Consider the following 25,314-nt stretch of genomic DNA (forward strand, 5'->3'; position numbering starts at 1 on the left):
TAATTGGTGCGCGATCCCTCCGCATGGTTCAACGGACATCGTATAACATCCTCTGTTGGGTAATCTCAACCCTATGTCGAGCTGTAAAAAATCAGTCACGGGCCAGCGCTGCCGTGGAATGAACTGTATTACTAATCGTTCCGTATGATTGCTTAAATATAAGCTGGGCTCAAAAAACAAACACATACGCTCTCCTCTGACTGTCGCACGTCTACAACACCCGCACGCAGCTGTGCGACAGCAACACATCCCACGAAAGCGTGCCCTTAACTTATTGCCCCATCAAAACCTATGTGCCGAGCTAAGGATTGCGGAGTGCCGCTGCAATGTGCCCACCCACCTGGATCCGTCCATGGGTCGCTTTGCCGAGGAGCGCCAAACGCCGCAGAAATCCTGGGCTAGTATCCACTACTGCCTGTAGGTCTGTCCAACTCAGTTATGCTGCGCACCCCACCAAAATCGACACGACTTACCACACAGCAACGAAGGCGACACTACAACAAAAAACCCAGAGGTTTTCGAAGAATGTAGCTTGAGCCTTCCTTTGCATCTTATCGAACTACCCTTATCAAGCTTCAGATTCACACAAGACAGCCAAACAACAACCTGATTTGTGTCTGGTCCAAGTGGCCTGCGCTTCTTCGATCTTCGATCCGCCACAACGCTCGCGCACCTCCTCAGCACGCATTTTGGAACAGCAGCAAACCTATCGCAGTCACCACAAGCCCGAAACACAACACGTGACGTGACGTCATTGTCGAGTACGTACTAGAGAGTTCGCAACTATACGGGTGAGGCAGCCACTGTCATTATGCAGGGCGATTCTCCAGAGCTGGGAAGCTCCCTGCAGGGCCCCAAGATGGCCATCCCTAGGCTCAAGCGTGCTCCACCACCGTCACCGCCACCCATGTCAAGTGAGAGGAGTAGAGAGGGCCACGTGTACGTTGTGAAAGTCAACAATGCTCTTTTGCCTCCGTGCTGATGATCTTCTAGAGCCCGAGCTTGTACAGCATGCCGTAAACGAAGTTGGTGTCCCTCATTCTGCAACTACATTGAACTTGTCTGCTTACTCAGCTAGAAATCAAATGTTCCGGCGAAGTGCCGCATTGTTCCAACTGCCGACTCAAGTCATCGAACTGTATCTATGAGCAAGCTCGGAGAGATCGTCTGAGAGAGTATGACCATCCGAAAACCTGAGTCTTCACTTGCTGAAAGCGTACAGGGCCACACAGCTGAACCATACACTGGCAGCCCTTCTCCGGGATTTGAGCGAGCACGTTGACAATGACAACAAGCAGAGGATTGAAGATGCTCTCGAACATGTAAGCTTGCTCTTATATGTTACATCTAGCTCTACTCGTCGTTGTGCATGACTAATTTTTGTTTCGTCTAGGCTGCCGACGACATACTCTCACATGCGACGAGCGCGTCTCTCAATTTGGGAAAGCGCAGCAGGAAACCATTCACTAGTGAGGATGAGGATGGCGAAGCACATGGTGAAGCACACGTGACCGCATCGGTTGGTTCGAACGAGGATCTCGACCATCTCGACGAGGACTTGATGCGTGATCATGAATCGAGGGCTACCGGCTATGTTGGTCTAAACTCTGAAGTTCAGTGGCTCCGTAGTGCACAGCGCCAAACCGAAGATACGGGAGCAGAGCCTTACGGTCAACCACATGGCCCACCAGGCTCGACACGAGATGCTGCCAGTGAGCGCTCGGATGCTCTCCATGACCGTCGGGACGATATCCAAGAGCACTCAAGACAAGGCTCAATGAGGTATATGAACGACACTACGTTCTACCTCGACAGCGACGACATCGAAACGGATATCTTTGTCGATCCTTACGAAGACCCAGACCCTGATATAGCAGAAAAACTGTTCAACTGCTATTTTGAGACTGTTCATCCTTCCTTTCCCCTTGTAAGCTCCTCTATAGTCAAATGCCAGTAGTTGTTGTTGTTGCTGACTGAGTATTTATATTTATCAGGTACCCCAAACCTTTGCAGACCAGTCCCGCAAGTACCTAGGCGCGCTAAGGCATAATAATGCTTATCAGGTACCCCGGAAGTGGCGAACTCAAATGAACTTGCTTTTGGCCATAGGAGCAAAATACTCTCATCTCATCGGCGCCGAATGGAGAGGGGATGATGGCGATCATTTGGTATACATGAACAGGGCCGTGCGTCTTCTCAGCCTGAAGAACACTGTTATGATTATTTCAGCGCCGGACCTTGGACTTGTACAAGCGGTAGGGGTTACACAGCTTCATCTTTAGCTTAGCCATGGACTGTACTGACTAGAACCCCCGCAGACCGGCGCCTTGGCATTCTACTTCCTAGTGATAGGCCATGTGAGCAGGGCATGGATCACTATTGGAATATCAATACGACTCGCGCTCGCTCTTGGTCTTCATTTGCGGAATGAAGACCCTGGAGCAGAAGAATCAAAGAAAGAACTGCTTGTGCGCACCTGGTGGAGTTTACAATCTACTGAGTCTCTAGTCAGTGCGATCACCGGAAGACCACCCGTGATCGCTTTCGAGGACTGCACAGCATCTTTGCCACGCAGTCTCCCAGGCGAACAGCTGAACCACAGAGATACGTTGAGGAAATTCGCACGGAGGGGTACCGGGGACGACTCGCCGCACACTATGACAGACAGCTACACGTCCGAAAGTGGCCAGCGAGACCCAGGCCGAGATCACTACCTCATGAATCATATAAACATTGCATTCATCTCTCAGAAAGCTTTACTCGAGTTGTACTCACCTCGAACTGCTGCCAGGTCTTGGAAGGTACGTGTTTCGACTGGACTTTGTATGTGAAGCTGAAGTACAGTTATCTTTTTGTATCAATCTTCCGCCTGATAGCCACAACAATGTTTATTTCCTCTAAATATTTTTGCGTTTATATGCTAACAGTGGGTCCCCATAGTCAGTTCAAGGAAGTATCTCAGGACTGCTTAACGAGCTCGAGGAATGGTCGAAGGCAGCATTACCCGGAGGTTGTCAAGCTGCAAGAAAGAAGCACATGACAGGCCTTGAACGCGAACAGTTCCTCCTTAAGGCAGACTACTGGAGCACCAAGATGCTCGTCACACGACCATGTCTCTGCAAGATAGAGCGGCGCATTCGTAACGAGAGCAAGGCTTCTGTCGAGTTCAACAAGACAAGCGCGGAAGCTTGCGTCGGAGCTGCTTTGGAAATAACCAAACTATTTCCTGACGATCCGGACCTTGATTTCATCTACTCCAAGGGGCCATGGTGGGCAATTGTTCATTTTAGTAAGTTTTGCCAAGCGTGAAATATGCAACATGAATTGATTTTATCCGTCCTAGTCATGCAATCAATTGCGGTACTCATATTAGATATGACCTACAGGAACAGAGAGATAAAGAGCTCTGAGCCTAGCATGGTCGTTTCCATCAGAAAACTGATTCGCTGGTTACGTGCAATGCGACATAACGATCCCGTCGCCGCTCGAGCACACCATGTCATCAAGGGAGTTCTCAAGAGATTTTCTCCGGCTCTGCAATCCCAGGCTGATGAACTGCTCGACTTGTATGAAGAAGAAACTCCAGGACCTGATGCTTACCAGCATCATTATATCCCATACAACGCCCAGCAAACTGCGGAGGTGCCACAGGAGAACTTTCGCCTGAATTTAATGAATACCAGTAGCACTTTCGACCCTCGGCCTTCTCAGTACTACCCACTGGACAATCTGCCTGGACATCAAGGCAGCTTCGACCCGTTTTACCTGCCGGACGAATCCATAGTACCGATGCCCTTTGACAATCCATTTTTCACAAACTTCAACCATGGTGTACCATTTGTGAACATGCAAAGCCTGTGGGACCAACCAGGATATTTAAATGCTTTTGACCTGGACCTGTCACATGTGAACACATCACAAGACAGTCATGATGGTGGGCAGGGTTCAAATGTGGAATACCTGCCAGAACAACAACAACAACAACAACAACAACAACAACACTTCGAGTATTACCCATCACAAGGGTAGCTAGAGCAGATGTAGCACTCGGAATGGTCGCTAAACATACGGCCGTTTGCCGGAAGCCTCAAATTTGACACTACGCGTGACACTCAGCAAAGCTTTTCAATCGCTACATGTCCGGTTACTATTCATTATGTACAACAAATAGTAGGCGTAGGAATACATTCTTTCGACAGGTTGTGTAGGGCGACAACAATACATCCTTCACGGTCTATCGAGGATTTAACCGCAAACTCAATGGCACATCTTCTATATACTAGGGCGCACCCTACTATATCCCAAAGCCTAATTTCGTTACTATTGCGATCATTCTCATATATTTTGGAGAAGTTGCAGTAGATCCCGTCTCAGGCTTCGCCTACAATACTTATCGTCGGCCGTGATGTCTTCTCCTACTGGAAACCATAATGCTCGAGCCTGGCTTCTGATCGCGGCTGCTTATTAGCTGCCAGCACGTCGAGTCAGCGTAGGCCCAGTGCCTTGTATAGATATCTACGAATAGCTACATCACCGAGTAGCGAGTTATCTTATGTTTGTCAGTAATCCAACGCAACTCTCCCAACCCATGCGCCCAATATCTTAGATGATACCATTGCTTCACAGTAACATCGCCTGGCAGTAACTTCAATCAGAACATAATTTAGCGAACGGAAATTTCAAGAATAATTGTCGGTCTGTAGGAGCGCGCGAAGGAGCTGCTACAACGCCAAAGGCTGAGATAAATAGACTTCGTGAGGAGTCTAGGCAGGCAAAGGAGAAGGAGAAGGCTAAGAAGGCTGCTGAACAGGCCTCTAGGGCAGCTGCTCGCAGGACTGCAAAACGATTTCAACAAGCTCTTTAAACTTTGCAAAAAAGTAAGAAGCGCAACCTTAAGGCTTCTGCAAAAACTGCTTCTAAAAAAGAGCTGTTGTAGGGCCTGCGGGTAGTGGAGAGCCTCCAGAGTTGCCAACAAGCAAGCCAATCAAGCTTTTGACGTCGGCTTGGCTTGAGGCTCGTTCTTGAAGCTTGGATATAGGCTTGGATTGCAAGCTTTTGGTGTTCTGGGCGGCTTGCTTGAAACTTGGCTTGAAGGCTTGAAGGCTTGATAGATTTGTGTACGATAGACCGCCCGCCTATACTAGTTACATGTCGTCTTGATCCCAGTCGCATACGCCGTACAACGCGTCTATCTGGTGGTCAGATACTAGTTTTGTCGCCCCCGTTTTGCCCGTGCCGAAGCCAGTTTTCTGCCACCGTCGTACGCACTGTATTGCCGCCAGTAACTGGGGTGATATCGCCCCTCTTCGCGGCTCTAATAGATCACCGAGCTCACTAAACATGCGCTCACAGTCGCAGCTTGAAGCTGGGGCCGATATGACGTCAATCGCGAGCTGGGCAAGTCGTGGGTAGCGATCGCGCTGTTGTATCCAGTATTGTATCGGGTTATTGGCGGCTTCTGAGCCTTTCTCCGCCCGCGGTTCCCATCGTTTCCATCGCTCGTATTCGTCTAGATCGCCATCGCTGGCGCTATAGGTGGCCTTTGGATCGATAAGGCTGTCGATCGCGTCGTCAATATCGTTAGTAACGACCCGCGGCGGCCGAATAACGCGCTCAGAGCCCTTGCACTGAGCCCAGAGCGCGCGAAATGCGCTGTTGTTGGCTTCGAGCCACTCTGGCTTATCCGCCCAAGCTACCTCGCGGTAGGTCTTGTAGTATGGATGGAGCAGCGTTGCGGTATAGTATGCGGGCGAGTCGTCGAGCTTTGAGTAGTAGACGCTGGCTTTTGCCCACGCGGCGCGAAGGTTGATCGCGATATGATCTTCGGGGGCTTCGGCGTGCGCGTTATAGTCGACAGACTCGTAGGTTTTGATGCGCTGCTCGTAGTAAGCCAGTATGTACTCAAAGACTGGTATAACCTCTGCGATCGCCCCAAATCGGCCGCTTTTTCCGCGGCCCTTAAGACGCTTTGTTGCCAACTTGAGCAGCTTTAGTATATCAATATACTCAGTAACAACACCCCAATCAGCAGCCGATAGCCCGCTAGATCTCATCCATATCGCGGCGTCGGGTAGCTTATTGCCGCAACTTGACGCGTACGTATCCTCACGTCGTACGCGAGTTATATAGTGGCTAGCGTACGCGTTAAGGGCAGCCTGGAGCTGTACAGCGCGCTCAAAAACTGAGAAGTATGAGTTCCAGCGCGTAACAACTAGCTTTACGGGCTGCAATATCTTCTGTTCATGTATAGGTAGCTCCTGATTAGCGAGACGCTGAAAGCTCTCGAAGAGCTCGTGTTGTTGCGGCGTCTTAATGTGGTTGATTATTAGAGATGGGAAAAATCAATTCAGTCAATTTTGAGCTTCTAATTGTTCCTGATTGAAAAACTTCCGAGTTCGGATTGATACTGACTTGATTGATGAGGTTTTAAGGTTTGTCGCTTGATAATTGATTGATGATTTGATTGTTCTTGATGTGTAACTTCGAGCAATTTTGTATGCAGATCACTAGAGATCTGTCTCCCAATCGCATATATCGTAGATTGCAGCTAACTCGGACTCATTTAGAGTGTCTTGTATATCGTTAGATGGCTTGAAACCTGCCCTCCTCTAGCTCCGTACACATTGTATCACGGCTAGTAGTTGAGATCCGATCTTCCGCCTCCGAGGCTCTAATAGATCGCCGAGCTCGCTAAAGAGGCGCTCACATTGGCAGCTACTGGCTGGTATTGTGAGCAGATCTATCGCGAGTTGCGATAGGTGAGGATATCGCGTGCGTAGGCCAATCCAGTATAGTATAGGGCTGCCTTCCTGTGCGAACTGCGCCTTTGTCCACGCTGGCTCATATCGCCGCCAGCAATCAAGCTCATCCGCCTCTGATATGTTCAGCTCGGTTGTATACTCGCGATCAACGAGCGCATCGATCGCGTCGTCTATAGTGTTTGATCGTGGCGGTAGAGGCCTTCTTGTAGGCAGCGATAGCGGCTTGTATTGCGCCCAAAGCTGTTGTAGGGCATCCTCGTTTGCGGTAAGCCAGTGAAGCTTATCGCGCCAGCTGTTAAAGCAGTAGTTTTTGTAGTACGGGTGGAGGGAAACAGCGCCGTAGTAGGCAGGCGAGGCGTCGAGTTTAGTGTAGTAATCGTTTAGTTTCCGCCAGGCCGCCCTTAGGTTAATAGGCAGGTGGTCCTCAGGAGCGCTATTAGGGCTATAGTCAACGCTATCGTAGGTAGTAATTATCGCCTCATAGGTACTAAGGATATACTCGTATACTGGGATCACCTCATATAGAGCTCCAAATCCACCTGTTTTGCCGTGAGCTTCAAGGCGTTTGGTGGCCTCCTTCAGCGGCCTCAACGCCTCGATATACTCAGTTACCACCGCCCAATCTGCCGCCGATAGGCCATCTGATCGCATCCATGATGGCGCTTCTGGTAGCTTGTTGCCCTTTGATATAGCGTACGCGTCGTCGCGAGCGATCTGCTCGATATGGTGGCTGGAATATAGGTTAAAAGTTTGGGATAGGTGTACTGCACGCTCAAAGGCGTCGTGATAGCTGTTCCACCGTGTAACTACAGGCTTAATAGGCTCTAATATCGTTTCTGTTTATGTGTAAGATTGCTTGTTAACTAAGGCCTGCAGCGAGGCAAACAGATCGTGTTGTTGAGGCGTTTTGATATAGTTAATTATATCAAGCAAGACACCTAGTGGACCATCGCGCCGCCAGTTTTGCAGGTATTCTGTCTCAGCCTGATGCTCCTCTGTATCATTATTAAACGATTGAGTATTAACTCCAAATATAATTGTCAGGCACCAGGCTACTCCGGGCCCGTTCGGGCCGTTATGCCAAGCAATCGCAGTATATTAGCCTACCTTACCGCTGTTGTGGCTCGACAGCGGTTCGTCTCTAGTCTTACAAGGCAATATACCTCTACCTACACTATCGCTGTGCATCTCGTATCTATAAAGACTCTATTGCTAAACAATAATCGCCTGGCCTACGAGATTGAGCGTATGAGGCGCGCAGCGGAGTCGACAATGGAGCCTGTCGAACTGGTATATATCGGCGAGTTTGGCGATAGCGCTATCGTTTGCGTAGGCGTTGTCGAGGACAAAGTATCAACTTTTGAGCTATCAACTTGGAACTGTTGGAGCGTTTTGTATACAACTTCAGCGATCCTCTCGCCTGTATGAGCGCCTGTAAGTTGAGGCAGGGCAATAGGTAGGTCCCTAAGGTTGCCAAAGGTATCAGCATAATGAGCAACAACGCCAAAGAACCCGCGTTTACCACCCTTTGTTGTCCATCCGTCAAAGCTTATGTGAATTTTGCTAACAGCCTGCGACAGATCTACAACAACTAAGGGTTCTAGGTATCGATAGAGCCTCATAACAAAGGCTGATATACTGCGGTGACTCACCCATAGGGCTTCTGCGGCCTCTGAGTTGGCGTACGCGATCATCTCGCGGAAAGCTGGTGTTTCGAACTCGCGGAGGGCGTGATTGTTATCGACTAGCCAGCTAACTGCAGCGTATCGAAAGCCCTGTATATCGAAGCCTCCGAGCGTGTTTGCAATATCTTGAGATATAGCTACAGGGCTATTACTTAACAGTCGCAGAGACGTCTGGCCGCGAGGCAGCGTAGTACTAGCGAGCCTGCCTTGACGGTTAAGGCGATGGCCTGCGCGAGCCTGACCCATATGGCTTATCGCAGCTGTCGTTGAGGTTGTTACCTCTATTGGGCGCATCCCATCTCTGTTCTGGTGTCGATAGCAGTGCCTACAGATCCAGAAAGTCCTTGTAGGGTTGCCGAGTCTAGCGACGCGATAGCCGTGCTGGAATACCCAGCTCTTCTTTCCCTTAAGGGTTCTCAAGGGCTTCGTATATTGAGGTATATCAGCCCAGTTGAGACCGTCAAAAGTATCAGCAAACCGGGCATCCAGCTCACTAGTATTACCTGTAGTGTCGCCGGTGATACTGCCTGCCTCGCTTGTAGCTTTGGTAGCAGCAGTCAAGCCCTCAGCTAGCGGAGGAGGCGCGCCTCTAAGTAGCGGATCGAAGAGCTGCAGTTCGAATAGAGTCTCCTCGGTGGCCTGGCTCGCCGCAATCGTCATGGCCCTGCGCGGCGAGGCTAATATAGGCAGCTCGGGCTGCAATTGGGATGGAGGTTGCGATGGAGGGCTTTGGCGACTAACTCTAACGCGTTTATTAGGTGCAGCAGCACGATTAACAGCGCGTTTAGGGGGCTTTGGGGGCATTATAGGTAGGCGTAGCGCGTAAAATACTGTAGATTAGCGGCGTAGGAGGCGTCTATAACAAGATACTAGATAACGTGTTTGCATAAGCTAGGGCGTTTTAAAACAGATCTTCTGCGAGGTTACCTAGGTGCTGACTATGGGTTGTTCTCGAAAGACCGGCCCGACCACGTGACTTAGTGTTGTTTGGTGACGAGATGACGCTAGATCTGGTTTGTTAGCGTTTTGTAGTACAAACAGTATCCTACCACATTCTGCACCTATAAAGAAGCTTAGATAGCTCAAATCTGCGTCTCGTGATAGTTTTCTAGTGTTGTAGTTTTCAATGGCTCGTAACAGCAAGCGGAAGAATGTACCTCCAGCGAGTAGTGAGAGCAGCAAACCTGCCAAACGTCAGCGTAAACTATCCCAAATCTTCGAGCAAGGTATCAATCCTGCACCTCCCACACCTCCGTCAACGGTCAGGCGCCTAAACCGCTCGCGAGTACCGACTCCGCAGCGTAATCACGATATTCCGAGCCCAGTTTTCGAACCTGAGGCGCCGAGCCAGCTCACCACCGACACCGCTGATATACTTGGGGAGGATGAAGACGAGGAGGTATTTGACACGACGGCGGACGATGAGGATAGACCCGTAGAGTTTGCTTTGCGAGCTGCTACTGCTAAAGAAGATAAGGGAGTTAGCGAGCGAGCTGCTGGCGGTGCTGGAGACTCACCAGGTGTTGCTGTCGCTGCCTCAGCGGCTCAATCGAGTCAGCGGCAGCGCCTGGAGTCACAGAATGAAGAAGTTGACGAGGAGCCACACCTGCACTTTCGATACCGCGCGTTCTGGGGGTCAGTAGAGAAGAATGCGATAGCTTCAGCTTCTGACTCTAGGCGTAATAAACCTATGTACACAGTCAGCGAGGATAAGGTGTGGCGATGGGCGGATAGTGTAATAGAGTCGCAGAAGCCACGCGTTAGCAAAATTGAGAGCTTAACAGCGACGCTGTACTATACTAGCGGCAGCCGCCAAGCCAAAGCCGATAGGTGTACTATTGCGCTGCAGCGTAGTCGACGTGTAGCTGGTGAGGGATTTACTGTCGGTAACTGGTTGGACTTTGAGGACGAGGTTGTAGAAATGAACAAGGAGAGCGCTCAGCTAATGACGTGCGACTTTGATTTGGTGTTGAGGGACGAGCTGCCGGCATTACAGCCAGCATCGCAGCTGGCTCGTAGTGGTGGTGTTGCTCGCTCGCGACCTGGCATCGTTACGGCTATACAAGAGGATGGACTCGCTGCTGTCGTTACTGCTGAAAGGTGTGCAAGTGGCGTTGCAATCGGCATCAAAGACTATTGGAGATGCAACGAAGAAGGATGCAGCAATAACACTAATACTTGCTAGCGGCGTCCTCTACCTGGTCGCCAAATCGATCGCCCGGAAGAGCACTACAAGGTCAATGGCAACACCATCGCGATCTGGGCGACCGCTGTGGCCCGAGAAGAGTGCACGATTCAAGAGCCATCTGATGAGATTCACCTCTCTCTCATGATGGCAAAAGACCGTTCTGAAAGCGAGAAGAGGCGCCGGCGGCGGAAGGTGTCACCAACTTCTTCAAACTCTAGCATCGAAGGTCTCACAAAGCTATCCTCGCTGATCATCTCGCTCAAATGAGAGCACCTCAGCAGTGTCAACACCAATCGGCAGAGTATGGGGAGTACTCCAAGTACAAGAAGTGGGATGATATCACCTGCCCGCAAGTTGAGCTACACCAACACACATATAACTTCTTCAAATACTGGTGTTACGCAATGCCACAGCTTCAGGCGGACATTACAAAGGTCAAGAGGAGGTCTTTGAGAAGGGACACTACGACATAAACATGCTTATGGACAGGCAGACAGGTATGACACTCGAGGCGTGGGTGGAGTACTTTAACCAACCTCCATCAATGCTGTCGCATCTTAGAAGAAAGGCACATGATTGGAGGATGGACTACGGCGGCTTAACACAGAGAAACTTAGATGCAATACAGAAGCTTTATAGGAACGCAGAGGCTGACGAGACACCGGAGCGAGAGGTGTTGGGGGAAGTTAGTGGAAACTGACGTCTTAACACCACAGTCACCAAACTCGCCCACACAACTAGAAAGTGGCGAGAAGGGTTAAGATGCAAGTACAACGTTAGTAGGCATGCTCAGGAGCTTCCCTAAATTTTTTAGAATTAATAAATCGCTTTTGCAGCATATGCAACACTTCTAGTATTAATCTAGATAAAGTGCCCCACCATCGAGATGCGCACACCATCGAAATGCGCACTCTGCCAAGCCCCCACCACTTTCAACTCTATCACAATGTCTCAACTACCAAATCTTGAACTGCTTTCTACTGAAGATAGAGTTATCCAGGCTATCCAAGCTATGAAATCCAACGCGTCGTTTACCCAGCGACAAGCCGCGCATCGCTACAATATACATGAAAGCACTCTCCGCAATCGACGCGCTGGGAAGGCTTCACGACGCGATACTCAACCCAACCGATCAAAACTCCAGAGGCATGAAGAGGAGGCGATCATACAATATATAAGGAAGCTTGATACGCGAGGCTTTGCCCCTACGCTCAACTACGTGCGAGAAATGGCCAACCAACTACTAGCTACACGTAGTGGTGGCCAGGTTGGAGAAAACTGGACCTACAGGCTTGTACTCCGGAGACCTGAGATCAAATCTCAGGTAACAAGACAGCGGGATCACCAGAGAGTCCTGTGCAGCAACCCAGCTATTATTAGTCCCTGGTTCGATCTTGTACGCAACGTTAAGGCCAAGTATGGGATCCTGGACGAAGACCATACATGACCACCTTAACGTGGTTTTAAACCGGGTTTATATCTAACCGCGGTTTCATGATATTGAGTCTAAACCAGGTTAGTCCATTAGCTTAATGTGGTTCAACCGCAAAACGCATTAATGGCTTGGCAGGTCTACATGTTGGATACAGAGATACAGCTCTTGATGCCTACAGGCAACAACGACCTAGGAAACGCCCCTTTATCGTATTACAGGCAGACTATAATACAACAGGCAGCAGTCACTACCGTTTAGTTATCACTTCTGTAGATTTGATGTATTTAACGGCTATCAGGACCTTAATACAGAAGGCAAGTCACTTTAAGCACTTCATTTAGAACCTCATAATTCAACACTACAACTCTCAAAACTTTTATCTCTATCCTTCTCTACCATTCAATTATCTGAAATCATCATATATATCGATCCCACACCTCTCAAAATGTCACCTATACCGTCCTCGGAGTCAGAGATGTCCGATTCTGCAACCGCAGACCGCAAAACGAAGCCTGTTAACTTCCATCAGGTCATCCTCATCCGCGAACCAAAGAAAGGCCTAGCTTCACTACAACCAGGTCGTAAACGACGAAGCAAAGAGAAGAGGCTATACGTCTGTAAGATATGTCCTAGCTGGGAGGAGACGCATCTCGGTAACACCATCACCCACGTCAAGGTGAAGCATCCGGTGACATCGATGTCCTCAGGGACTCGTCCTTATGCAAACACCCAGCGGTCTATTTCATCTATCTACACTCCCATTACTGCAACAGACACTTTACGGGGTAGTTTCAACCCACAGGCCTATCGCGAGGCTTTGATAGGACTACTCACTCGTCGTAGAGTGCCTCTCTTAGCTGTCGAATGGGAGGAACTGGAGCAACTCTGCCTCGCTTGCAACCCTGCTATCAAGGACGAGCTTATTACTGCGCGAACTACGGTTGTGCGATACATTACGGCAAACCACGAGCTCTATCGAGAGCAGCTGTCTACCAGCATGACAGCTGCTATGAGCCCTATTCACATCTCTTCGGACCTCTGGACATCGCCGCATCGTCATTCAATGCTTGCAGTTTGCGCACAGTGGGTCGATCGAGACTATCAGCTTCAGAAGGCACTGCTAGGGCTCCCAGAGCTACGTGACAGCCACTCTGGAGAGCAGCAAGCGGTTTACATTATGGATACTCTTAGAAAGTATAATATCACGTCCCATATCGGCTATCACGTAGGCGATAATGCGGCGTCCAACGATACCTGTCTGGAAGCGTTATCAAAGCAATTAAAGCGTGAATACAACGTCAGTTATAGGTTCAATTAAGCACTTATTAAGCTAATCATCTAAATAGGTCGACTTCAATGCAAAACATCGTCGGGTCCGTTGTATCGCTCATATCATCAATCTCTCCCTTCAAGCTTTCCTTCTTGCGTCCTCCCGAGAGGCTCTTATTGCTGCTCTTGAGACTGTCTCTGGTGTCGCTGGAGAAGCCCTTCTTACGCAGTTTTCGAGTGTCCTCGCCTCTCATCGAAAACGAACGGAAGCAGAGCGTTCTCGTACAAAGGGACAAAGCAAACAACGCAAGCAGCAGGGTAGTAATGCAAGCATCATCTCAGTTGAGGACTTTGATGGTGTTGAGAATATCCCCACATTACGCAAGCTTCACAATCTCGCGGTCTGGCTCCGAGGTTCAACTATCCACCAGGGTCTTTGGGATAGAGCTATCGGTCTACGCCTCGGGATCGACAATCGGACACGATGGTCTTCATGGTATCAGGTCATCTCACGAGCCTTAAAGAAGATGGACAAGATCAAGAGTTTTATGACCGACCACGAGGACATCCTGGGCGACAATCGGCTTCAAGCGAACGATTGGGATATCCTCGAAAAGGCTGCTCACTTTTTAGAGCCATTCGCATCGGCTACTCTGTACGCAGAGAAAGACAAGTCATCGGTCGCGCAATCGCTTGAGCTGATGGATCTCCTATTAACGTGGTATGAAGAGCAGAAGGTCAGTATCTGGTTCTACTTAATGGGTCCGAATACTCACGTTTAGTAGAACTACTACTCCTTACCTGAGAACCACGATGAACGCATGATTCGAGCCATCGATATGGGTTGGTACGTACTCGACAAATACTACAACAAAACGGGAGAAACACCTGTGTACGCTGCTGCGATACTACTCGATCCGCGCAAGCGAGCCGCCTACCTACACCAGAACTGGCCAGAAGAGTGGGTGGAGCCTGCCATTGAACTCGCCAATACAATCTGGGTGAACGATTTCAAGCCTGATATCAAACCAGATTCTTTTCCAGCTCCAGAGAACGCACCCGGTATCTCGGCTGGCCAGCTAGATAAGCCTGTGAACGTCTTCACCTTATTAAAACAGAAGACGAAGGTGAAGACCATCAGTTTAAAGCCAGATGACAACTTTAGAAGTTTTATTAATGGCCCAGCTATTGATTTGAATGATGGAGTCACTCCTCTCGAGTGGTGGTGTCAATCTGAGCAGCGTCGCAGCTTTCCAGGGCTTAGCCGCATGGCAATGGCTATTCTATCTATCCCCGCAGAATCGTCAGAGCCGGAAAGGACATTCTCTGGGGCCAGAAGGACCTGTTCATGGGACAGATTGCGATTGCGATGCACCACTATCGAGATGATCGAGTGTATCGGCAATTGGATACGACAGAGGCACATTAAGCCGGTCTGGGACAATGGGATGGGTCTACCGATTGAGCCAGAGCTTCAGGAAACTCTCCTCAGTGTTGTGGATGAGGGAACGGGTGGGATAGATTGGTATTAAAGCAAGTAACCACACCAACATGTTCAAATTAATGTTTATTTACTTAACGCGGTATTTATCGCGGTATTCAACGCGGTTCAACACCATAATTAACGTGGTATGGTTTACACGATACTAATATGGTATGGTTTAGAGCGATTCTTAATGTGGTTCAACCACGATAGTCATGTATGGCTCGGGCTCCCACAATATTGAGGTGAGCTGCCAACGGCTTCTGTCCACGTACAACCTCGTATGGCGTTCTCCATCCTAGCGCTTCTGTGGGCGTCCTGTTAAGCAAGTAGACTGCTACAAGACAACACTCATTCGAGAGTTCTACCGGCAGTCGTCCATCAATTCTGATCGCTCTCGCTCGGATCACGATCATCTTCCCAGCCTGTTCTGAAAGGCCGTTTTGTTCTTCTGTATACTCCGCTCGAGGTTCTACGATAATGCCGAGATCTCTGAGCACGTGCAGCAACTCGCTGTATCCGCGCTCACTGTCGAGCCTCACGACTGAAACTTGAGCGCCGAACTGTCTTCTGATCTTTGCTAGCAGGCGCATGACTGTGGATTTGAGGGTAGCTGAGCTCTTGTCGGGTAGACATGCAGCCTCATGCCACTTACTGTACGGACATACCGCATGTAGCATCCACAGATCTCCATTGTAGCAGCGCTCATTTCTTTCTCTTAGCTGCACTAGGTCTATTCCTATGCGATAGAAAGGACTAGCAGCTGGCTCACTTTGAGCTCTCCTGCTTATAAACTTGTGAAGCTTTGTCTTGATACAGACCTCACAGTCTTTCCACGTTGGAGCGATTAATTGTTCTTCGACATTAATCCCAAGCACGTGATTGTTCAAGTGCCCTACTGCTTTTCGGCCGATATGGCCGAAGATCCGGTGCGCTGTCCCCTGACTAACGCTAAGGTCCTTTCTTAGTTCCTTTGAGGGCTTGGTATACCGAGTAGCGTATACCGAGAGTAGATCCGGCTCGGCTTTCTGATCTTTCTCCACATTGACGAGCCAGTGGCCGTCTCTGTACTGGAGTAGACAGACGACGTTTGAGGCCTTGTTCTGGTACAGACAGTCCCTGCCTGAGTCAAAGTGGATACCGAGAGATCGGCTCCGTGACAGACCAACGACGCTCGTGAAGAAGCCAGGGATGTACGCCACCCACGTCAGCTTCATCTGTCCTTCTCCAGTCGGAGTCTTGATGTGTATGCAGACATGGTAATACTAGTCCATGTAATCCTGATATCCTGATATACTAGTATTACTTATACTAGTATATCAGGATTATCTTAATCGTTGGACTAGTCCAATACTAGTATAACAGCCTTGGCATTGTTTCGACCCCGAAAATCTCTACGTCTCCGTGTCAGATACAAGGCGAAGCTTAGATGTACTGCATAGGAAAGAGCTATCAATAGTAGGACCGATAACTACTACGATCTGCGGAAGCTCCGGAAGCAGAGGAGATATAGGAGAAAGCGGGGAACAGAACACGAACAAGAGAATCATCATTTTTGACACTTCATCTCGATCATCAATTTCTGCTAAGCGCATTTCAGCATTCTATCTGACACTCCGTCCTGAACATTCCACATGTTCGTGTATCTCTCAAGATCGATATCGAATAACCCTTATTATGGACTCGGAGTCTAGCACGTCTCAATTATCGTCATCACAGCCAGGATACCCGCCTTCTACTTCGAACACAGCGACCGCACGACTCGAGAAATTCGAAACCGTTTTTAGGAGGACATATCCGGACCCATCCGCACATGCCGTATCTCGTCCCGCATACACAAATGCCGAACTCAGACTACGCAGAACAAGCGGGGCCGTGCTCTATGTCTGTCTATCTCCAGGCTGCAAATGGAGCAACGGTAGTAGGGGCAACTGCGTCAAACATGCTAGACTCATGACATCACCATCGTGAACCCGAAACGGCTTCCATCACGCAGAACCGCATCCACGGCCTCACCCACAGCCTCAACACCCAACATTCTTGGATATATGGTGCCTCGGGGCGAAGAAGCCACTCTCAGAAGGGCGTTTAATCATCAACGCTATATCGAGGCGCTAATATCGCTCTTTACGGTTCATCGATTACCTTTTTCGGCGATTGAATATGGTGCCATTAAGGAGTTTGCCCTCGCATGCAATCCGAACATCGAAGACATGCTGCTTAGCAATCGCTCTATGCTTATGCGGCATTTGAAAGCTAATTATTCGCTCTATAGTGATCAATTGAAGGAGTCCCTGCAAACAACAATGTCTATGATTCATTTTAGCACTGATCTCTGGACGTCGCCACACAAACATTCAATGCTCGCTATTTGCGTACAATGGCTCGATGCTGACTACAACCTTCGAAAAGCTCTTCTCGGACTCGCGGAGTGCCGGCATTCTCATAGTGGTTCTACGCAGGCTGCAATAATCATGGAATACTTCGAGATGTACAGAATTACCCATCGCCTCGGCTACCATACTGCGGACAATGCCACTTCGAACGACACCTGTTTACGGGCAGTATCTGCAACGCTAAGGGACGAACATAATGTCACATTTGACGCCGTACATCGCCGAGTCCGCTGCATAGGACATATCATCAACCTGTCCCTTCAAGCCTTCCTTCTCGCACGTTCAAAAGAAGCTCTTGCGGCAGCCATCGCAGCCGCCGAGTCTGTCGCCGATAACAAGGATATTGAGAGACTGTCAACACAATTAACAGCGCCGTCGACGTCCTCTCAAAGAGGTGACACTAGATCACAGCGAACTACCACGAACACAGCCAGCGGCGATAAATGCAGCGGGTGGGAAGGTATTGCACCGCTCAGAAAGCTTCACACCATTGCTGTATGGCTGGATCTCTCCTCACTCCATTCTGATATGTGGAGAGATGCCGTGGGTCTTGAACTTGGCACGGATAATACCACACGCTGGTCGTCGTGGTACAAAGTCATAAACAACGCCATCAAGAAGAAGGCACAGATCAACCGCTTCTTTACTCAATATGACCACGATCTTGGCGAAAATATGCTAGATACCTCGGATTGGGTGTTATTGGAGAGAACCCAGATATTTCTTCAAGTCTTTGACGAAGCCACTCGGGATGCCGAAAGGGACCATGCATCTGTTGCAGATGTGCTTCAGCTAATGGATGCGATCCTGCAGCACTACGAAGACACAAAGTTGAAACACTCACCAGATGGCCCCGAGCCTGACCCTTGTATGCTACATGCCATTGACATGGGCTGGTTTGTTCTTGATAAATACTATGCCTTAACGGACGAAGCACCTGTATATACTGCCGCTCTTCTCCTCGATCCCTCGAGACGATTGGCCTACCTCGAAGAGAACTGGCCAACTGAGTGGCATGCCGCTGCAATCGACAGAGCACAGCAGGTATGGGAGAGTGAGTACAAGGACTTCGTCCTTCCGGAGGAGGTCTCTATTTCTGCCGCTCCTGCTGTTGTACAGTCCGCGGCGACACCACTTGAGCGGTTAAAGCAACGCACACAGCCGAAAACCACCGTATCCATGGATAGAGATACATTCGATGCTTTTATTAGAGAGGATCCAGTTGACCTTCATGGCAGTACAGCACTAGAATGGTGGTGTCAACCGGAGCGAAGACGGCGATATCCACGACTTCACCGCATGGCTGTGGATATACTTTCGATCCCACCGGAATCCGCAGAGCCAGAGCGTACATTCTCAGGTGCTCGACGAACCACACGTTGGGATAGATCGAGACTGACTTGTGATAACATTGAGCTCATTGAATGCATCGGCAACTGGCTGCGCAACCGCCATATCAGGAATGGGGGTTTGGTTTTGCATGAGGACGCGGTTGATAATATGGATATCGATGTAGCAGTAGTGTAGAGGTTAATCGATTTAATCGCGATCTGTACGGCGATTTGTGTCTTGTAGCTGGACACTAGAAAATGCCAAGGATATCAGGATATCAGAAATGATATACTAGTATACTAGTATAAGGATACTAGTATACCAGGATAAGCATTTTGGAACTGATATACTAGTATTACCATGTCTGTCCATACCTCCATGGAGACTCCATACATTTTAAAGTTATTACTAATCAGGGTAGTGAAACGCCTAGGTGTTTTAAACAACACTTATTCTTATAATAGGTATAAAATTTGCTAATCGAGAGTCTATGATGGAGCAAACTGATAGATTGAAGTAGTACTATCTATTCTCTATTCCCACTACTACTGTCCGCTAGCGACTCTTCAAAGAGAGGCCCATAGTCGTCGTCAACGAACCCAAAGAGGGAAGGGAGATAGTCGTCGTTCTCCTCTGCCGTCTCACTAATAACCTGAGACCCTCTTACATCCTGTTTATGGCTGCCTATCGTAATTAAACTGTTTCTTCCCCAGTTCGCCAGGCATGTGACTGCCTCCAGGGCATCTTCAGTGAGTCTGTTTCTACGCGGAGAAAAAGTAACACCAGCTAAACTGAATATCCTCTCTGGCTCCGCGCTCATAGCTGGGATCGAGAGGAGGTCAATCGCCATGCGAGAGAGCTTAGGGTACTGCACCTTAACAGATGGTCGCATCCAGTACTTGAACGGGACGATCGATAAGTCGGTCTCCCGCCGATCAGTAAGATAGGCATCTAGTTCATTTTGAACGAGGGATGGGATAGGCCACTTTCGGGTATCCTCGAGCTGCTCATCAATCCTTCGGTACTTTGGCTTCTTACGCCATTGTAGCAATGGATATATCAAAACAGGTTACTAATGGAGATAGTGATGATGATGTTGATAGGAACTAGCATACGATTGATGGAGTGACGTTAGAAGCTCTGCTGAAACACCCTGCGCACGGACATTCTCTCTCCACCCTGTTGCGACGAGCGTTGTTTCACTACTACTAAACAGGTTAATCAGTTTGGTTCAGAATTATATGGAGTCTCCATGGCGGTATGGAGATGGAGGTGAATCGTGGAGGTGGCCAGATCTCCCTCCATGCCGATCACTGTGTCTCATAGCTCATTCGGTGGATCGAATGCAGCCGCGCCTATCACTCGGACTTGACTGCATTGAGACTGCGGCATTCAGGTTTTCCAACAAGCAAGTCAAGTCAAGCCAGCTGGCTGGCTCGAGTGGAGCTTGATAAGATGGTGAGCAGCTTGACTTGATCACATAATCAAGCTAAGATAGGTGGCTTGCTTGAGGCTTGACTTGATAGCTTGATAGCCTATACTACAAAAATTCTTGATGTTGAGTCTCGTGATAGTCGCCACCCCAGCTGCTAAGGTCGTACAAAAGCTCCATCTCGTTGTCCGTCATCGTCGACTTGGCCGCGACCTCGACGTCGCCTAAGCCGGCTCTTTGCCACCGTCTTACGCACTGTGTAGCCGCCAGAAGTTGCGGTTTTATAGCGCGGCGACGCGGCTCGAGGAGGTCGCCAAGTTCACTAAACAGGCGCTCACACTCACAGCTTGAGGCTAGGATAGAGAGTACGTCGAGCGCGAGCTTGCTGAGGTTAGGGTAACGCTCGCGCAGCTCTACCCAGTACTTAATAGGGTTGTTTGCGTAATTGCTACCCTTCTCCGCGCGCGGCTCGCTGCGCTTCCACCGCTCGAACTCGTCGTCGTCTGTGTTGTTGTTGATGGAGGCGCTGGGGTTAATAAGACCGTCAATCGCGTCGTCCATGTCGCTAGTGAGGACCTTAGGGCGCCTCACCTTGCGCGGCGAGGCGCTATATAGCTGCCAAAGGGCGCGAAAGTTGCGGTTGTTAGCGACGAGCCACTCAGGTTTATCGCTCCAGACGGTGTCGCAGTACGTTTTGTAGTATAGATGAAGTATTGTAGCAGCATAGTACGCCGGCGAGTCGTCTAACTTGGCGTAGTACTCGCTGATTTTAGCCCACGCGGCACGTAAGTTGATGGCAAGATGGTCCTCAGGCGCCTCATTGTGCGCGTTGTAGTCCACCGCCTCGTACGCTTTAACGCGCTGCTCGTAGTACGAGAGTATATACTCAAAGACTGGAATAATCTCAGCAATAGCACCAAAGCGTCCGCTTTTACCGCGTCCCTTAAGACGCTTTGTAGCAGACTTGAGCGGCTTTAGGACGTCCAAGTACTTAGTAACCACAGCCCAGTCGGCTGTCAAAAACTTGGGGGGTGTAAGAGTTATCGTATTGTAAAGGTGAGACCTAAGACTAAGTACTGACGCTAAGTAGTCATGCAACATCAGTCACATGACCACTGTCTTCATCGCCCATCTTGACACTGGCCATGGAGACTGTGAGCGACGATGAGATCGAGCGTATGTACGAAATAGCTAGCTGGGATTTTGAGAACTGACAGTATATATCCGCCTATGCGTATTCAAAACGATCAAAACTTCCAAATCAAAACGAGCATACGACACCATTCAAACAAATCAAAACAATATTGCGAGAGTTGCCATTCAAACAAGATCAAAATAAGGTCGAAATTTGATTTGATTTGATCGTTCCCAAGTCTGACGCCAACGCCCTCTAGCAGCTTATCCAAGTACAACAGCAATTGCAGGTGGGATAGATGATGTAATTGGTGCGTTTATACGCCGGAAGAACACCAAGGAGGCAGACGAGGACGAGTATGAGCGCTGGAAGACGCAGGAGCCTGAGTGGAGCAGAGAGCAGTATCTAGGCCATGGTCTCCCAGTCGTAAATTGGATACAAATGCGCTCAAAATACCCGTATTTAAGCCAGTTTGCAATCGATATACTAACTATCCCAGCATCGAGCTGCGATTGCGAGCGGCTGTTTGGTGAGCTCGGCGACCTACTTGAGCCTAAACGACGCGCTATTGGCAGCGAGCTACTCGCTGCTATTCAGTTCGTGAGAGCGTGGGTAAGAGCTGGCTTCAAAACTCAGCCTAATAGTAGTGCTGAGGGCGACGATGACGATCTATCAGATGAGGATCTGGTACGTGACTACAATATACAACAGTGGATTACCTAGCTGTAGTAATTGTATACAACTTTAATCTCTTGGCGTCAATCTGATCAATCTACCAATCAACTTGCAATCAAGCTACAATCAATCTGTGGCGACGCTGCTAACAATCAATTCAACTAACAATCCTAAGATTGATTAGATTGATTGTTGCGGAGTCTGATAACGTTACTGCAAACATACTATATGTGAATTGAGACCTAGGTCATGGTGACCTGCACACAGTTAGTGGATTTATTTTGTAAAGGGATGGGCAGAGAGGGACGTACCAGCTCCTCAGCCGAGACGGGGTGTATAGCCTACAAGAAGGGCAAATTAGCGTATTTCCGGTACGCTTGTCAAGTTCTGTTCCCAACGCCAATGGCCCTGTATCTAGCTTGCACAGCGCGTTGCACAGGTGGGTGAAGCGAAAAGTACGGATAGAGGAGTGGGTAAGTAGGAATAGAGTGACACATACTACACATCTATCAAAGTCATGCTTCGTAGCGCCCATACTGATCGCTACGCTGAAACCTTGCAGGATCTCGCTGCTGCCCCTGACCTAAGATATGCAGACCAACAACTCTCTCCTCCTCGCCAACGCAAATAATCTTGTACGCCGTAAGCTGCTTCTCGTCTTGCTCCATCATGACGAAGTACATCGCCGTGAACTCGCTCCTGTAGGTTCTGACCTTATCACCGTACTTTTCACACGCCTCGGGTTCAGTGAGCCCAATGGAACCAATTTCGGGGTGCGCAAAGACGACGCTGGGAATGTTCTCATAGGTGAGATGCGCGCCAATTCTGCCGCCAAAGAGGCGGTCGCTCAGGCGCCGACCCGCAGCGATGGCGACAGGGGTCAGTTGGAAGCCGCAGTCGCAAACGTCACCGATAGCGTAAATGTTGTCCAGATTGGTGTTTTGGTACTCGTCAGTTACAATGTGGTTCTCGTCGTTGAGTTTGATGTCGAAGTCCTTGATGTGGAAGTCTTCGATCTCGGGGTCGCGGCCGGTTGCGAATAGGACGGCTTCGACTTTGACGGTTGATTCCTTCTTCGATTCAGATTCTCGGAAAGTGACGCGCTTCATCCCATTACCGATGTCCTCGACCTTGATAATCGATGTGCCCTTGTAGAGACTGATGCCCTGACGCTCGTATTCATTTGTAATGGCATCCTGAATCATGGGGTCGAAGGTTCGTAGAAGCTTGTCACCACGTATGGAGAAGTATGTTTTTGATCCCAGTGAGTGTAACATACCGGTCATCTCGACACCAATGTATCCTGCACCACTCGTCGCGATGCTCTTTGGTTGTGAATTAAGATCGAAAAAGCCATCACTGTCGATGCAGAGCTCACTTCCAGGAATTTCGGGTTTCTTTGGTCGGCCGCCTGTCGCAATGAGGATGTGCTTCGCTTTGACGCGCTGGGTGCCTCCGTTCTCAAGGGCAATCTCAACCTCGTTTTTGCCAACGAACTTCGCTCGTCCCCTGAAGTGTTGGATCCCGTCTTTGTCCAGATTTTTCTCATACACACTGTTCAGTGCCTGACGTAAGCGTCACGTTTGCTCTTAAAGTACGGCCAGTCGAACAAACGCTGCTCTTGAACTTGGAATCCATATGCCTTTGCGTCTTTCAAGGTTTCCGCAATTGCAGCAGCGTTCCACGTAACCTTCTTGGGCACGCAGCCCACATTCACGCAGGTACCGCCATAGCGACTCGACTCGACCGCAATAACCTTGGCACCGTGTTTTGCGGCTCGTCGTGCTGAGGCGATACCGCCACTACCAATACCGAGGACGAGGTAGTCGGCTTCTTTGATGTTCAAGACAAGTGCCATGGTGAGAGTAGATGTGAAGTAAAGTATAAGGGACTCGAAAATGCGCAGCCGTTGTGCTGCTTTAGAAGTAGCTTGGAAGTAAGGTCGTGAAAGCAAGGTTGTAAAAAAAAAGAGGAACAGTATAACAGAGCCTTGGCGAAGGCGTTCCTAGCTTACTGTGCGTAAGCGGGACACTAGGGCTAGGTCTTACCTACGAGTGTAATGACGGCACATTCCCCATGGCTGCAGAGCAGTCATGCAATGTAACCACAAGTCGACACGTACAAACAAACGTTCCAAGCATGAAGACAGCAAGTGGGGTAACGCCTCGAGTAGTCTCCACCCCTGCGGAACGAGAAACACCTACCATGGAAACTACGGGTACTTAGACCGGATTAAGTTGGGTCTTGCAGGGTGCATTGGCACCGTGAGGGCCCCCGACAATTCTAGAGCGCTGAATCATCCAGCACCCCGCTTCTACCAACGAATTGCGTCTTCAGACACGACTAAGCCGTCCGACTACTTTGGAGCTCGAAGCACGGACTTGAAGCCGGTGCTTACAATAAAATGGCCCCGGTTTTCACAGTCCGCAATAATCAATCCGGATTATGAGATTGATCTTGTGAGATTGCCAGATTGAAGCTGTAATCAAATCAAGAAGCTAGTCTTCAGATTGGTAGCTCAATCAATCAATCCGTGACTTCCAGATTGCCAGATTGATGAGATTGTGCTGCTGCTGTAGGGGTGGAGGGTAAAGGATAGATAAAGGATGGAGTTTCTCGTGATCGCGCGTCGTGGCGCGTCGTTCCAAGTCGTATTAGCGGAGCTCCTCTCAACCCTCCATCCTCCGCCCATATTTTTCGTTCTCAACAACGCGTTGCAATGCCTCCCCGATCTCAAAAGAAGCGCAGCGGCGCACCTACAGTTGCTGCAGAAGCTGCTAAACGACTGCGCCCATCGCAGCGATCGCTGTCGCCCCGAGAAGCCCTGGCTAGCCAGGCCACCGAGTCGCCGTCTGAGCCAGCGTGGGAAACGCAATTTTTGGAGTCGCAATCTGAAGCTGAGATCGCCGCGCCCACCGAGGGCAGCCACGCTGGCACTGGATCAATAGCAGACGACGCTGGCGCTGGTCGGTCAACGTGGGAGACTGACGGTGCTGATCACTTTGATGGGACTGACTGGGATCGGCTGAAGCAAGCATGTCTGGTTATGAGGAGGCTTGAAACCTGCTCTTCTCCAACTCCGGGTACATTGGATAGCCGCTAACAGCTGAGATCCGATCTTCCGCCTGAGAGGCTCTAATAGGTCGCCAAGCTCACTAAACAGGCGCTCACATTGACAGCTGCTAGCTGTTATAGTGAGCAGATCGATGGCCAATCGCGATAGATTTGGATATCGCGATCGCAGGCTGATCCAATACTTGATTGGATTGCCCTCCTGCTCAAACTGCTCTTTTGTCCACGCTGGCTCATATCGCCGCCAGCGATTAAGCTCATCTATCTTTGATATATCCACCTCGTTTGCAGGCTCAACGTTGACGAGTGAAGCGATTGCGTCGTCGATACCGCCAGATCGCGGCAGCCTCGGGCGCGTGGTTGGCAGCAATATAGGCTTGTATCGTGCCCACAGTTGCTGCAACTGTGCCTCGTTTGAGACAATCAAGTGAGGCTTCTCGCGCCAGCTGTT

General features: G+C 49.6%; 3 protein-coding genes across 3 annotated transcripts; 2 read left to right on the plus strand and 1 right to left on the minus strand.

Annotated features, from left to right (window-relative positions):
- Positions 1 to 811: 811 nt before the first annotated feature.
- Positions 812 to 4,029, plus strand: ALTATR162_LOCUS9381 (uncharacterized protein; the record flags this gene model as incomplete). Its single annotated transcript, XM_043317014.1, has 5 exons — positions 812 to 939; positions 1,471 to 1,927; positions 2,319 to 2,801; positions 2,941 to 3,289; positions 3,344 to 4,029. 5 exons carry the CDS (start codon positions 812 to 814, stop codon positions 4,027 to 4,029), a joined length of 2,103 nt encoding a protein of 700 aa, XP_043172949.1.
- Positions 4,030 to 9,572: 5,543 nt separating this feature from the next.
- ALTATR162_LOCUS9382 (uncharacterized protein) lies at positions 9,573 to 10,901 on the plus strand (the record flags this gene model as incomplete). Its single annotated transcript, XM_043317015.1, has 2 exons — positions 9,573 to 10,559; positions 10,632 to 10,901. The coding sequence occupies 2 exons, from the start codon at positions 9,573 to 9,575 to the stop codon at positions 10,899 to 10,901; spliced, it is 1,257 nt and encodes a 418-aa protein (XP_043172950.1).
- An 11,405-nt stretch (positions 10,902 to 22,306) lies between these two features.
- On the minus strand, positions 22,307 to 23,649 carry ALTATR162_LOCUS9383 (uncharacterized protein; the record flags this gene model as incomplete). The annotated part of the gene is made up of 2 exons (XM_043317016.1): positions 22,307 to 23,345; positions 23,390 to 23,649. 2 exons carry the CDS (start codon positions 23,647 to 23,649, stop codon positions 22,307 to 22,309), a joined length of 1,299 nt encoding a protein of 432 aa, XP_043172951.1.
- Positions 23,650 to 25,314: the final 1,665 nt, after the last annotated feature.

Source organism: Alternaria atra, assembly GCF_907166805.1.
Source record: "Alternaria atra isolate CS162 genome assembly, contig: 29, whole genome shotgun sequence".
In the NCBI taxonomy this organism is placed as follows: Eukaryota; Fungi; Ascomycota; class Dothideomycetes; order Pleosporales; family Pleosporaceae; genus Alternaria; species Alternaria atra.